We start from the raw sequence: 15,580 nt of genomic DNA, 5'->3' as shown, positions 1-15,580 counted from the left end.
CCCTCGAATCTTCAGTTCTCATCTTCCATATTATTTAGTTCCAAAAGGTCTGAAGAACAAAAAAGCTAAAGTATGTCATAGAGCTTAGTCTCTCTCTCTCTCTCTCTCTCTCTCTCTCTCTCTCTCTCTCTCTCTTTTTTTTTTGCAAAAGCAAAATAACCTGCTTTAAGTAGATTCCCCAAATTATGTTTAGGATATTGCCTTCCACAATAAAAATATATGAATGTCCTAAAAACTATGCCTGTAATAAGCAATTGTGGATATAATTTGCAATTTATTCTATAGCATATAACAAAAATTCTTTCACATTGGCCATAAAATGCCATTCTTTTTTATGACTTCATAGAATTTTATTGTGTGGCTTTGCAATGATTAATGTGTATTTGATGGACAGATAAGTTTCAGCCAATGGATGTCTTGTGTTGTCATAAACATTCCTATAAAGACTTGCACTTTATTTCTCATGCCATGTTTCAATTAATGTGAAGTTTTCAAATTAAAATGTCTAATATTTTAAGTGTTGACAGGGATTACCTACCTGCTTTTTATAATATATGAATCATACTTCATCAAATACCATGTAGGAATGCCTCTGTCCTCACATGCTTACTAATAATGGGAATTTTCAAATTTGCCTAATATGCTAAGTAAGAAAGTAATCTCATTTTTGAGCGAATTTCACTTTCAATTTTAATAAGATTATCTTTTTATATATTTTATAGGCCTTTAAATATCCTTTTTATTTTTTGCCCCTGTGTCTTTAGGTTGTCTTATTTACTGTTTTGTGGAATATTTACTTGGGGCAGTCTTCCCCTTTAAAAAGAAAAGACTTTTCTGAAAAACGGCTTAAAACTTTTAACCTTATGTAACCCAACTGTTAATACTTCTTTCCTGACTTCTGGTTCTGGTGATTTACTAAGAAAACACAACACCAACAACAAAGATTATGTAAATACCCTCCTAGCTAACATTATTTTTAACCTTTTTGGGGGAGGTACATGGGCTTGAACTCAGGATCACTCAACCACTGAGCCACATCCCCGGCCCTATTTTGTATTTTATTGAGAGACAGGGTTTCATTCTTTCATTTCATTTCTGTGGTTATATATTTTCAGCACCTCTCTTTTTGAGGCTGGCTCTGAACTTGTGATCCTCCTGTCTCAGCCTCCCAAGTAGCTGGGACTACAGACTTGAGTCACCAAGCCTGGCTATATTAAAACCTTCTTAGGATTATAAATTAAATCTTATACTACTTATTATATGAGATATGAATATTGCATTATACTTGTCCCAAGAGATACTAATTGACACAGAATATTTTCTTAAATCTTTGACTTGAGTATCTCCACTATTTTGAAGTCTATATATTGATATGCTAAATTTTCATTGTCTCTCTCTTCAGTGTGCAATCTTTATTCCAAAAATAGGTACTTCTGCTGATTATGTAGCAGTTCCTCCCTGTTTTGTACATTTTAACTGATAAGGCAAAGTTTTCTATCTACTTTTTACAATATAGCGTAGTTCCACAACGCTTATCAAATGTGGATTTTAATTTAAGAGAGATTTTTTTCTGGGAAAACAAACATTGCAATATACCAACATTCTTGGAGCTTCATTCTATGTCTCTATTTTATCAGGTCTACTTTAATACCATCAATATGTACCTTTTATTATTCTTTTTACCCACTTGTAGATATTTAACATTGAAAAAAGTATAACTTTTTAATAATCTCGTCAATTTACTCCAATTTTGTGGTTATATATTTGCATTCATGCTGCAAAGATAAAAATTTTATATTCTCTTATTTTTAGAGTTTTCAGGATATAACGAGTTTTCTATTTTACTAGGTTTTCACCCTCTGAGGAACTAGCTTTTTTTCTGGATGTATACTTTCATTTTAATTATTATCTCATTTTAGTATATGTCTTTCTATCTTCTTTAATTAAATGTTCAGTTTACCTATTTCCAGTGTTTATATTTGTCAATATTAACATTTTAAAATGAATATCACTTTTAGTATAACTATGGATATGATTTTGTTAATGTTTAAAACTCTGTTATTTCAGTTTTACTTTTATAATTGGTTTCAGCTCTCTTGAGACTTTTTTAGTTTAAAAGTGTTTGTATAGTTTTCTATTATGGGCAATGATGTTTACATATTCTAATTTTTGGATTTTATTTAAAAGTTAATTGTCAATTGCATGATCAGTTTTCAAACATGTAATATGTTTCATACATGAGAAAAGGAGATAAACTTTCTGTGTTGGGTACTTATACAAATTTTAAAAACTAAATAAAATAAAATTTTAATAATCAATTTTATAAATTTATTTTTGCTTTTATTGTTATGTTAAAGACAGTTCTCTGTAAGTGTTCTACTATGATTGTGGCTAAATCAAAATACTTACAGATTTACTGGAACTTTTCCATTGAAGTTTTTCTATTATGATCATCAGTGGACAAAGGTTCCTTTTCTGTTGGTCTTTGAAAACAAATTATGGGCCATCATGTTAAATCATTTGGCCTACAATTTTACTTAATTTCATTTTGTTCCTTATTCTCTAAATCTCTGGGATTTTGCCACATGCTCTTGTTTGTTCTTGATTTGAAATGCCATTTTCACTGCTGTATAATATAACTTCTGAAAGTAGTTCTATCAGATCTGTACTTTCTCTTCATAGAAAAATTAGAATATTCCAGCATTTGCATATCACTACTTGCTGCTATGAATGTTCTTGAGAATGGCCTTTGGGCACATATGCAGGAATTTTCCTATAATATACATCCAAGAAGGGAACTGCAAAGCCAAAAGTACAAGGATTTTCAGTTCTATGGGATGGGGACTATATTTTCTTAAGAAAGCAGGTGTATCAGTTCCTGCTAAATTGCTAATGGACATGTTTTGACTTCCTCCTAGTAATGATACATATCAGACTTTTAAATTTTTTCAATGTGTTATTTATGAAGAGGTATGTTAAAGTGATCTTAACCTACATGTCCATACTCACTAATGAGATTAAGCCTGTTTTGATAGGTTATTGACAATAATTATTGTGTATTCTGTGAAAGGCCTTTTTTTGGTTCAACTTTTCATTAGTGGTATTTTCATATTAATTTTTTTATACAGTTTCTGTCCTATAAGTAAAAGAATTTATTTCAACACTTTTTGTAATAGAGAAAAATTGGGGGAACACCTAATTTTCCATGACTAGAAGAATGGATTAAGATGATTATGATTCATTCAGCTAATGAATATGATGCAACTGTTAAAAACTTGAAATAATATGCTGGAATTGTTAATATTATTTCTAATTCTTCCTGCAGATTCTTTATATCTACAGAAATCCTAAAGATGTTTTGGTTTCCTTTTTTCATTATTCAAATTGGGTGGCTATATTAAAGAATTCTGAAACTTTTGAGAATTATATAAAAATGTTTCTAGATGGACAAGGTAACTATGAGTTTATTTATCAAGAAACTTAGGAAAGATATGTAGAGAGATGGAAAAGGGCAATTGTACAATGCATGCTCTTGAGTAGTTACTATGACATATCAACTTAGTCTGCCACCCAGTGGCGTTTCCATTCCTTGCCAGGACCATGTGGGTTTTGTCAAGTTTTCAAAGGCATGTTGTTTGGAAAATATTTTGACCAGTCCATAAGAGGCTTACACGTATTCTATCAATTTAAACTAGCTACAAATATAATTAAAACAATACATTCCAGAATCACTAATGATCAGGGTGTTTGTGTACTCTCTCCTGGACCTGTGGTAAGCCTTCTAGGGCCATGGTGGAGTTTATCACTCCACTACTGATGAGGATTGAAGGTTGCAAGGGACTTGTAGTGAGAAGTATCAGGATCTCACTCATTTAAAGATTACATTCAGGTTTTGTCTCATTGTAAACAGGTAGCTTTGCTATCCAGAAATCTTAGAGAATGAGAAGAAAAATGGACATGTGTGTTTTCTGGTGGATATAGGAAAGTGGAGGAAATTGCTTTAAAGAAATCTGATTTAAACTTAGACCCAGGGGCTTTCTCATTTCTTCATTGCTGCCTTCCTACATCCATAAAGTCACTTTTCATGATCACTTCTCTATGAAAACCATGATTGTTCCCCTAAGCAGTAATCATTTCAAAACAGTAATATAGATGTTCAGTGGTTGGGGCCTTTATTTTTGTTTTTGTGACCATAAGGAGGAAAAGACAGAATACTTTGCTATTCAATAAGTGCAACATCTTTACCTTCTTACTAATTATTTTTTGCACAGTGGTGGGAAGTCGTTGGTTTGATCACATAAAAGGCTGGTATGAACACAGACATGACTTCAATATTCTGTTCATGAGCTATGAAGATATGAAAAAGGTAAAATAAGAAGTATTTTTTAAAATTCTATTTTTAAACCTTTTTTCTCCTGGTTTCAGTAAAACTCATTCTCCTAGTCATTTTCATACATATTTCGTAGGCTTTTGGGGGGTAAGTGGGGGGTCTAATTTCCTGCTTATCCATTAATTATTACTGGTTTTCCTCAAGGGTGTCTTCTCACTACACACAGTCACCATGGTTATCATTTAAAAACTGTAGAAATAAAGGCAACCTCAAATATCTAGGATACCAATCTTGTAAATCATTTTTATTAATATTAATTACGTATTAATGGGTTTTGTTATCTGATTTCTATATGACCATGCAACATGCACTGATCATATACAATCTCCCTTCTTCCACTCTTACTTACCCTTCCCCCTGGACCCTTCACAGGCACTAGTATTCATGATTCTAGTTTCAGTCCATATTTGTTGTTGTTCTCACGTATGCCTCTTGCACTACTTGTCTTTGTATGTCTGGCTTATTTTATTTAACATGATCTCCTTCAGTTCATGAATTTTGCTGGAAGATTTCATTTTTTTATATCTGAATAATAGTCCAGTGTGTGTGTGTGTGTGTGTGTGCACCATGTTTTCTTTATGTGTTCATCTTTGATAGACACCTAGGCTGAATCCTTATCTATTGTGAATAGTGATACAATAAACATGAACATGTGAGTTGTCTCTTCTATGGTGACTCTATTTCTTTTTGATATATACCCAGGAATGTAACAGTTGGATTATACAGTAGTTCTGTTTTTAGTTTAGTGGGTTTTTTTTTTTTTTTTTTTTTTTTTTTTTTTTTTTTTGAGGATACACCATACAACAAACTTTTTTCCATGGTACTTGTACTTAAGAAAGTTCATCAAGGAACACCGTGACAATGGGGGAAGAAGCCACTTCAAAGACAGGATAATTGTTGCTATAGATGAGGGTGAGGCCTGTGAGGCATGTTCTTCCTGTTTTTTAAAGAGAATCTTCATGTGAAGTCATAGGATGCTTATATGCTGGTGAAAGTTTCAAAACTGCCTGAAAACTTTGTGTAATTCAAACACAAGATAGTTGAAATTTATTGTTCTGTGGACTCTGGTTGGTATGTGGATTCATTAATACATCATATATTCAGTTACTTCAACAATCACTGAATGATTGCTCTGTGACTGGCACTGAATCATGAGTAATAGATGACTGAATTTTTTATAAACAGAACTCATAATCTATCAGGGAAAACAGGTACTCACCAAGCTAGTATATGTAGTTCAAAAGTAATAAGTGAAATTATTAAGGAAAAGTCTAACTATAATGTCAATGTGCATATGTACTGAGAGTATCTAGTATAGTTGAAAGTGAAGGTCTTTTTTTTTCCTGAAATAAATAAATAAGAGCGAACAGAAAGAAAAGAAATGGGAGAGACTTATAAGAAAAAAGGAAAATGCATGAGACCTTTGAAGACCTAAGGGAAGAACTTGAACAATGTGGAAGAGATGAAATATTAATATAGAGGGGTTTTGTAGGAGCCAGATTTTATAAGATCTGTGGACTATGTTAATGAGAGTGATTTCTTTAAAGTTAAAAGTAGTCAAGAGCCTCTAAAAGAATTATTAAGAGGGGTAGCCATAGAATATGATTTATATTTTTGAATGTTATTCCCATTCATGAATTAAAAAGAAAAAATAGTGAGTATAACTAATCCAGTCCAGACACAGACCAGTGTGTTAATCCACTGAACATCAGTGCTTCCTTGGATTGGAGTAATGTCATTATGAATGAAGAGAATACAGAGTTTTGAGGCACAGTTAAGATGTAAAAAGAAAAGGGATTGTACAAAGTACAAATGATAAAGAGAGAGGTATCAAGGATGCTTCCTTTATTTCCAGTTGGTGCAGGTGTGCAGATAGTGGTCTCATTCGTGAAGGTGTTTAGGGCACTCTGAGGCAGGGTTGGGTTAGAGGGGGATCAGAGGAGCTTGAATATGACATTGTTTTTGACCTGTGAAGATTAAAGTGATTTAGAAGAAATCAAATGAATAGAGTGAGAAACAAATGAAAAATACAAATCAAACTCAAAAAGATTTCTGCCTTTAGATATTAATGCCATTAATTTGAACATCATCACTATAAAGAATATAATGGCAGTAGCCTGGGAGGCTGAAGCAGGAGGGTTGAGAGTTCAAAAGTAGCTTCAGCAATTTAGTGAGGCTCTAAGCAACTCAATGAGACCCTATCTCAAAATAGAATATAAAAAGGGATAGGGATGTGGTTCAGTGGTTAAGGGGCCCTGGATTCAATTCCCAATACCAAAAAGAACAAAAGAATGTATGAGAAGAATGAATGTGGATAAAATTGATTGGGGTAGGATGGAGTAAGGAAGTAAAGGAGAGAAGGAATATAGACATTGGTCAACTCAAGTTTTCCGCTTTACAGCTCTTTCTAGAGAAACCTCACAATGTTGTCAAAAATTAGATATTCAGGGCTGGGGTGGTGGCTCAGTTGGTAGAGTGCTTGCCTAGCATGTGTCAGGAACTGGGTTCTATTTTCAGCAACGTATTTAAATAAATGAATAAAATAAAGGTCCATCAACATTCAAACAATATTAAAAAAACATTAGGTATTCATCAAAGTTGGAATACGTTTTGGAGTCTTCCTTTGTCTGTTGCTTCCCTTGGAAATGTCTTGGTAGTTTTACGAAACACTGCCCATGCCTGCTTCTCCAGTGATAAACCCAGCAAAATGTATAAACTCAGGGCCGTTTCTCTCAGAGGATTTTTCACATTTCTCACTTAATTAGTAGTAGTAGCCCTAGAACCTTAATGACTATGCAGGATTATTTTCTACTTTCCTGTCACAAGTAGAATCGAGTGGTATATAATTGAACTAGAAGCAATTATAACTATAATGTTTAAAGATTCATATTTAGGTGGAAAAAGTCAAGTTAGAAGACCAATAATTCATTATCATATAATGAGGATGGAGGTTACCATTAGGGGAAGGACAAGGTTTAAAATGAGGAAAGGGTGTTTATTGGGGGATTCTGGAATGCGTGTCATTTTCATATATGTATTTTATTTTAAAATGTAAAAATTCTGGAAATACTTTATCTTAAGAGAAATGATACTCCCCTTTGGGGGGAGTCTAATATGAGAGATTTAATCATTCCCATCCTGTTATCTTTTCCTTCAACATATTGGAACTGGCTGATGCCTCTAGGAAAGAGATGCATATATACCTGAAGGGTGTGGGGCAGTTGTCTTTGGAGACCCCACAAATACAGTGGTAAAGAAGAGAGCTGCCCGTTGTGTTACATGAAAAACCATTTTGTGGAATATGGCTCAGAATTTTGGATAGTAATTGGTAGTAGAATTAGGGAATGGCTGGTGTTCTGAAGAACTGGCCAAAGTACAAGACTGTAGCAAGACCTAGAAAATAATCTCTGAATCTATGTTATGGTTTAATTATGACTTGTCCCCCAAAAGATCATATGTGAGACTATGAAAGAAAAGTTTAGGGATGATATATGATAGGATGATAAAAGGCCTGATCTAATCAGGGCATTAATATCCTAAGTGGTAATTTTAGGCAGGTAGGTAGGGTAGAGCTGGAGGAGGTAGGTCATCAGGGATATCCCTTTGTGGTATAATGTCATGAGCTGATTGGAGCTCTCTCTGCTTCCTGGTGTGATGTCTTGAGTTGCTTTTCTCCACCACATTCTTCCACCGTGATATTCTGACTCACTTCAGGCCCTGTGGAATGGAGCCGGCTGTCTATGGACTGAGACCTCTGAAACCGCGAGCCACCAAAAAAACTTTGCCTCCTCTACGTTTATTGTTGTCAGGTTTTTTTGGTCACAGCAACGAAAAACCTGACTAAAACAATCTGTGTTTCATCTTCCATTAAAATTATTCACTAAAGTCTACATTTCGATTAACAAGCTGGGGGTTTATCTGATACTTTGGTTAATAATAGTTGGCTTTGAGGGAAAGACTTTAATTTTATCTCTTATTTCCTTGTATGTGACAAGTATAGCTGTTTTGAAATTCTTTCGGATAATTTCTACATTTGTGACATCGATAGTTCTATTTTATTGTCTGTTTTATGCTAGAGCTTGTTCACATTTTCTTATCCCTTTGTATTCATTTATATCCTAATTTTATTATTTTTTTCTGCACCCAAGTTTGGTGTAGAAATAAGTTAATAACTGTGGTGTGGGAGACCAACCTTGCACATGACTGAGTCACACTCCTCTGCTGGGTGCTCAGGCACTCAATCACAGAAATGTGGCAGAGCTTTCCCCACCCTTCTTGGGTTCAAGGGTTGGTGTTTCGTGCATGGGTGTGTCTTGCTACAGCCCCATGGGTGAAGCTATGCTCACCTGTTCTTTTGTAATATAACCCCTTGCCCTGTTTAGGATAGAATCTTCCATGGAAGTGCCTTGTGTGTGTCCCCTTCTCTTACTCTGCCCTTGGGTGTGGCCTACCCAGGTGTCAGTAAACCTGCTGACAGTGGACATCATGAACATAGACTCAGCCCCCTGAAACCTGACCCGTTGCCTCATTTGAATAGCTTCTCCTCAATAAAAGGGGTCAGGGCATGTGCACTCTCTCTCTTCCTGCGGAACCTTAAGGTCAGAGGAGCCATCACAGCGACCCCAAAGAAAAAGGTATTTGTGTCCCTTGTGTGGTTATTTTGCACAGCCCAATTAGCCCAGTTCAACTGGAGTAACCCCTGAGCATTTTCTGTGGACCTGTTATTTTTATTCATCCTCTCACACTACATTTTTTCCCCTACAAGAATACAGCTAACATACTCAGGAAGTTAGCAAGGCCCTGTATCCTCTGTCCCCAACCTGCCAACCCATCTCCATTTCTTGTGAGCACATAGTGTATCAAGCACTTTGAAGTTCACATTTCATAGGGGTAGGGGATTCAGGTTTCTTTAGTTGGGGGCTCATTTTTTAAATTTTATCCAGAAAAGAAATCTTTGCTTCTTGAATTGAAAGAAAAGTTCCTTTCTCATGAAAATTGTTATAACCTCTTTGAGATACAGTTTTTCCAGTTAAAGTACTATTGCCTATAGTAATTCTGTTTAGGTTTTATCCTCCCACTGAAGTTTTTACTTGTGATAAAATATCCATGACATAAAGTATATTTTTTACTTGTGATAAAATATCCATGACATAAAATATGCCACTTTAACGACTTTGAAGCGGATACCAGGGATTGAACTCAGGGACACGCAACCACTGAGTCACATCCCCAGCCCTATTTTGTATTTTTTTAGAGACAGGGTCTCACAGAGTTGCTTAGCCCTTGCTAAATTGCTGAGGCTGGCTTTGAACTCACCATCCTTCTGCCTCTGCCTCCTGAGTCCCTGGGATTACAGGCATGAGCCACCGTTCCCAGCCTGCTTTAACCATTTTTTAAGGGAACAGTTGTGTGTCATGAAGTATGTTCATATTCTTGTGCCAACATCACCACTCTCCTACTCTAAAATGAATTCATATTGCAAAACTGAAACTCTATATTCACAAGGCTATAATCCCTCATTCTCCACTCTCAACCCCTTGTAGGCCTTGTATAAAAACATTCTACTTTCTGTGTTTAAGAAGTTGATTAGTCTTAGACTATCATATCAGAGGAATCATACAGTATTTGTCCTTTTTGACTGGCTCATTTAACTTAACTTACCATAATGTCTTCAGGGTTCATGCATTTGTAGCATAATTCCTTCCTTCTAAGGCTGAATAATATTCCAATGTACATATGTACTACATTGTATTTGTGTATCTAATACATATACATACATACACATCACTTTTATATTCTGTATTGTGAATAATGATGTATGAACATGGTGTACAAATCTCTCTCTGAGACTTTAACTTTCAATTTTGGGGGTACATACACAGAAGTGGATTTGTTGGGTCATATTGTAATGCTGTTTTTAGGTTCATACTATTTCCATTGCATTTGCAGCATTTTTACATTTCTACCAACATGCATAAATCTTAATTTTTCTGATTCATTGGTCTTATTGTTGTCTGATGTGGTTTATTTTTAATAATAAAAATATTGAAATAAAAATAAATAAAATATTTAAAATTTTAAAATAATAATAGCCTTCCTAATGGGTGTGAAGTGGTACCTTACTGTGGTTGATTTGCATTTCCCTAATGATTAGTGATACTGAGCATCTTTTCATGTACTTATTGGACATGTGTATATCTACTTTGAAGAAATCCTTTGCCAATTTTTAATTGGACTGATTTTTTTATTCTCGTTGATTTGTAAGAATTCTTTATGTATTCTGGGTAGTAGAACTTTTAAGATATTTGGTTTCTTATTCTACAACTTAAATTTCTTTGTTCTAATGTCTTTTTTGTTTTATTTTTTGTTTGTTTTGGTGTGTGTGTGTGTGTGTGTGTGTGTGTGTGTGAGTGTACTTGGGGTTTTTAATGTAAAAGATAATCTTATGCGCTAACAGGGACCACTTCATTTGCTTTATTTTCTATTTCAGTACCTTTTTTGTTTTTATTGCTTAGGTGCTGCAGCTAGTATTTCTAGTATCATGATAAATTAAAGTGGAAAAATGGAGTTGAACTTACTCCACATCTCAGATGAAAATCTTTCTCTCTTAGTTGAGTTTGCTGTTAGCTGTTCCATATAAGACTTTTTCATGTTGACGTAGATTCCTTCCATTGCAGATTTATTGAGAGTTTCATCATAAAAAGATGTTGGGTTTTGTTAAATGTTTTTTGTGCATCAATTGAGATAATCATGTCAGTTTGTTTCCCCATTCTCTTTTCATAACAAACTGCATGGTTCATATGATGACACTTCTTTGCATTCCAGCAATCAATTTCACTAGAATATGAAAATGTTGTGTGTTTGGCTGTAACTCATGCATACTCATGACTCTTTCAGGACCTCAGAAGTGCAGTGTTGAAAATCTGTAGATTTCTTGAGAAAGAACTTAGTGAAGAAGTCGTGGATACTGTTGTGAAACAGGCTTCATTTCAGAACATGAAGACTAATCCACAAGCAAATTATGATGATATTGTAAAACAGGAAATGGGAGTGAGAAACAACGAAGGAAATTTTCTGCGGAAAGGTACTATTCAGTAGTTCTTAGTAGCAAGATGTAAGCTGTCATTCAAGTCCTTGATACCTAGGAGAAATAATAAGTGCTTCCATTATGTCTCTCCAAGTAACAGTGACATTTGGAACCTAGAGAAATTAAGCATCTAATTGAGAGTAGGTCTGAAGAGGTTTTCAAGAAACCTAAGTGTTTTAGTATACAAACTGCTTAATTAATATTGCCTTATTTCTAAGTCACATGAGCCTCGTCAGGTATATTAAATGAGAAGAACAATAATCCTTATTTTCCCTTTGTTCTTCTAGAATAATCTAAGGAGTAAACTTAATGTGTGTTTTGCTGTGCTGGGAGGAGGTTTGGATTACTGTGTTACCATGTGTCATCACAAAGAGTGATATCTTATTAGTGCTATCTGCTATGAATTCAGTTACTTCAAAAAATCCTTGAAATCGTTTTTACTGTGATCTTATTACATGCTTGAAGTAGTTGTCAAGAATGAATATTATTTCCCTTGTAACTGATACCCTTTAAATTCAAAGTATTATTATTAGTAGTAGTAGTAGTATAGTAGTACCAGGGATTGAACTCGGGGGCACTCAAGCACTAAACCACATCCCCAGCTGCTATTTGGTATTTTATTTAGAGACAGGGTCTCACACTGAGATGCTTAGAGCCTCACCCTTGCTGAGGCTGGCTTTGAACTCAACATCCTCCTGCTCAGCCTCCTGAGCTGCTGGGATTACAAGCATACAACACCACACCTGGCTTCAAATTGTTAATTTTTAATTTAATCATTTAGTGTATAAACATTCTAAACATTTCACTTCTACTTTATTCACATTTTATGTCATAATTGGCTCATAATTTACCAATAGGATGATGGATATTAATTTATGAACAATTGTATAAACATCCTATGGAAATTGCCCTAGATATTGATATATTTTTAAATTCCTTTTTTTGATGACATTTATTATAAATTCTCCCTTTTAATTCCTCAGCTACAGTAGATAAAAAGCAATTCTCATATCCCTAAGAGCTTGTTATCTTTTCCAAAGGCCAATAATAATGTCTATACATGTGAACCTGATAGCTGGAAATGCCAAGTTATTTTTCACTTAAGAAGAATGGCATAATGTAATCCCTGCGGTTCAGGAGGCTGAGGCAGAGGAATGCAAGTTCAAAGCCAGCCTCAGCAAAAACAAGGTGCTAAGCAACTCAGTGAGATCCTGGCTCTAAATAAAAAACAAAATAGAGGTGGGGAGTGGTTTAGTGGTCGAGTACCCCTGAGTTCAATCTCCGGTACTCACCCCCACGAAAAAGAATGGCATAATGATGGTTTAATCTTGTATAAAAAAAAAAAAGATGCAGAAAGAGAAGCTCTGGTGCTCTATATGACTTTGATTTTATAGGTTGAAAATACTTGAGTTTTGTTTTTGTTTTTTTTTTTTCAAATTGAAAAAGAAAGAAATACTTATCTTGGAGGGTTTTAGTAAGAATTATATTACAGTTGATAAATGTGGTGCACTTAGTATGAGGTTCACTTAGTATATATACAGGAGTATATATATTAAAATACTTTTTAAATTCTAATGTATTCATATCTTTATAGTTTTTTTATTCCTAAGGATCACAGAGTGGGAAAGGCTAACATATGGAGAAGTAAATTTTAAATCTCTTTACTGCATTATTTTGTTCCTAGATTCTTTATTCAATCATTCCTGTGTAAGAAAAGATGAGGTCTCCAATCCTGTGGATCTGAACAAATATTTAGCTTGGTTGAAAAGAGATTAACCCATTAATTTCCAATTTTTAAATTCTGTGAACACAATAATATTCACATATTATTAGAAAGTTAAAAAATAGGTATATTGGTTGCTCCATTTAAATTTGACAGGGGTTCCACATCTGGGACAATGGGACACATGGGTTCAAATGGTTGAGGCAGTCTTTAGCATGAAGTGTTCTTTATTCACCAAAGTGACATTCATGTTCATATCCCATTAGGTACCATTGGAGATTGGAAACATCATTTTACTGTGGAGCAGAATGAAAGATTTGACCAGATATTCCAAAGGGAAATGAAAGACTTTCCCCTCAAGTTCGTCTGGGATATAAATGAGGAGTAGAATTCTAATCAAACTATAAAAGAATCATGTAAACTCTAATCAAATGCTATAGCTTAACATACATAATAATAATAACATACATAATGCCTACTACTAATTATAAAACTTCATTAACAAAATAAATAAACTATGCTTAGATCAGTTGCCATGAATTCTTTAAAATTTAAAAAAATTAGTTTTACTTTAATAATTAAAATTACAAATCAGAAATTAAAATGCTTTTGCAGCTTTGGTACCCTGCATGAAAATGGCAAAACAGGAAGCATAAAACATGACTTGCAAATATCTTCAGAAATTATTCTGTATTGTGTATTTTCCAATACCCACAATTAAATTCAGGATCAATTAAACATTAAAAATCATTTTATTCTTGTACTTAAATTTTAATTCTTTGGTTTCGAAATCAATGTGGATATTCAAATGTGATATAGAATAAATGGAGAAGTCCTATATAAATAGGTACTTCTTTTTAATAATTTAACAGATCACAGTTTGCACTAGATGAAAAAATAGTTTTTTCAGGCTGGTCAGGATGGCATGCACTTGTAATCTCACGACCTAGGAAGCTGAGGTAAGAGGATAGCAAGTTCTAGCCAGCCTCAGCTACATACAGAGACCCTGTGTCAAAAGTTTTAGAAAAGGAAAGGAGGCTTGGGGATATAGTTCAGTAGTAGAACTCCCCTGTGGTTATTCCCCAGTACAGTAACACTACCACCACAACAACAAAGTTCTATCCATAATGTATCACTCAATAAAATTACATCACAGAAATTGAACAGTTGAATATTTAATAAAAGTTTAGTAGATTTATAAGCCTTTAAGGGTAGCACCATACAAAGTCATCAAATGGAAACAACCTGTGTTACTTGGCTTTCCATTATTATAACAAAATACCTGAGATAATAAATTCATAAGAAAGGAAAAGTCCATTTTGGATCATTGTTTCAGAGTTTTCAGACACAGTCACTTGACTCAGTGGATTATGGGCTGTAGTGAAACATTATTTCATGATGGGCAGTGTGTAGTGGAGTAAAGCTCCTCCCTTCAAGGCATCTGGGAAGGAAAAAGAGAGAAAGAAGAAAAGTCTAGGGTCCTAATATTCCCCAATGGAATGGCCCTGATGACTTAACTTTCTCCATCTAGACCCGACAGGTGGTCTGCTTCCCAAGAGCACTAAGGAGTAGGGATGGAGCTTTCAACACAGGGGTCTTTTGGAGGACACTTACCCAAACCATAGCACAAACCAATATCCATGTACATCCAAATAAATAAGTAAATTGTGATATTTCACATTATGAAACAAATTATCTATAAAGAAGCATGAATTACAATTCTCTGAAAAACATACACAAGTTTAGAAATATAATATTCAGTGGAAACATGCCAGACACTTATTGCATGTTTTCTTATATGATTCGAAAAAAGGTGCAACTAATGATGGTTTTAGAAGGTGGGTGTTCACCTTCAAGGAATAATGCAGTAACTTAACAGGTAAATGAGAGCACTTCTGGGATGTTAGCATTATTTCTTTTCCCTTGATCTTAGTACTGTTCCTTTTGGGAATATTTGTGTGACAGTGTACATAGGATTTGTATATTTTTCTGATTTTTACCATACATTTATTTGATTTATAAAATAAATAAGAAAACATTTCCAAAGAGCAGAAAAAATCTTGCAGTAATTAAATGGACAAAACATTAATTCATAGTTAGCAAAAGTTTAAAAATTAGGGAATACTCAATGATGTGCTCAGATGCAAAAAGTTCCAGAGGAAAAAAGAAAGAGAACAAAGCATTGGGCTCTTAGAGAACCACTGAAAATAAGGACTGATTATATTTTAAATGTTAATTTTAATGTTTCCTCTCAAAAATGGGTAGAAGTCTCCTAACCTTGAGAATCTTGAGAAGGGAAGGATCAGGTATGTCCCCTATAGACTAAATTTGATGGATGTCATTGCAAGGATTAAAGAATATTGGGATGGGTATTGGCTCA

At 34.2% G+C, this 15,580-nt stretch overlaps 1 protein-coding gene across 1 annotated transcript; it reads left to right on the top strand.

Annotated features, from left to right (window-relative positions):
• Nucleotides 1–3,361: 3,361 nt before the first annotated feature.
• Nucleotides 3,362–13,629, top strand: LOC139704140 (amine sulfotransferase-like). Its single transcript, XM_071607236.1, has 4 exons — nucleotides 3,362–3,452; nucleotides 4,272–4,366; nucleotides 11,288–11,474; nucleotides 13,467–13,629. The coding sequence occupies exons 1-4, from the start codon at nucleotides 3,434–3,436 to the stop codon at nucleotides 13,586–13,588; spliced, it is 423 nt and encodes a 140-aa protein (XP_071463337.1). The 5' UTR covers nucleotides 3,362–3,433; the 3' UTR covers nucleotides 13,589–13,629.
• The last annotated feature ends 1,951 nt before the right edge of the window (nucleotides 13,630–15,580 follow it).

The sequence above is a fragment of the Marmota flaviventris genome, unplaced genomic scaffold, assembly GCF_047511675.1.
Source record: "Marmota flaviventris isolate mMarFla1 unplaced genomic scaffold, mMarFla1.hap1 Scaffold_324, whole genome shotgun sequence".
Lineage (NCBI taxonomy): Eukaryota > Metazoa > Chordata > Mammalia > Rodentia > Sciuridae > Marmota > Marmota flaviventris.
This window is presented reverse-complemented; position numbering and strand designations above follow the sequence as displayed.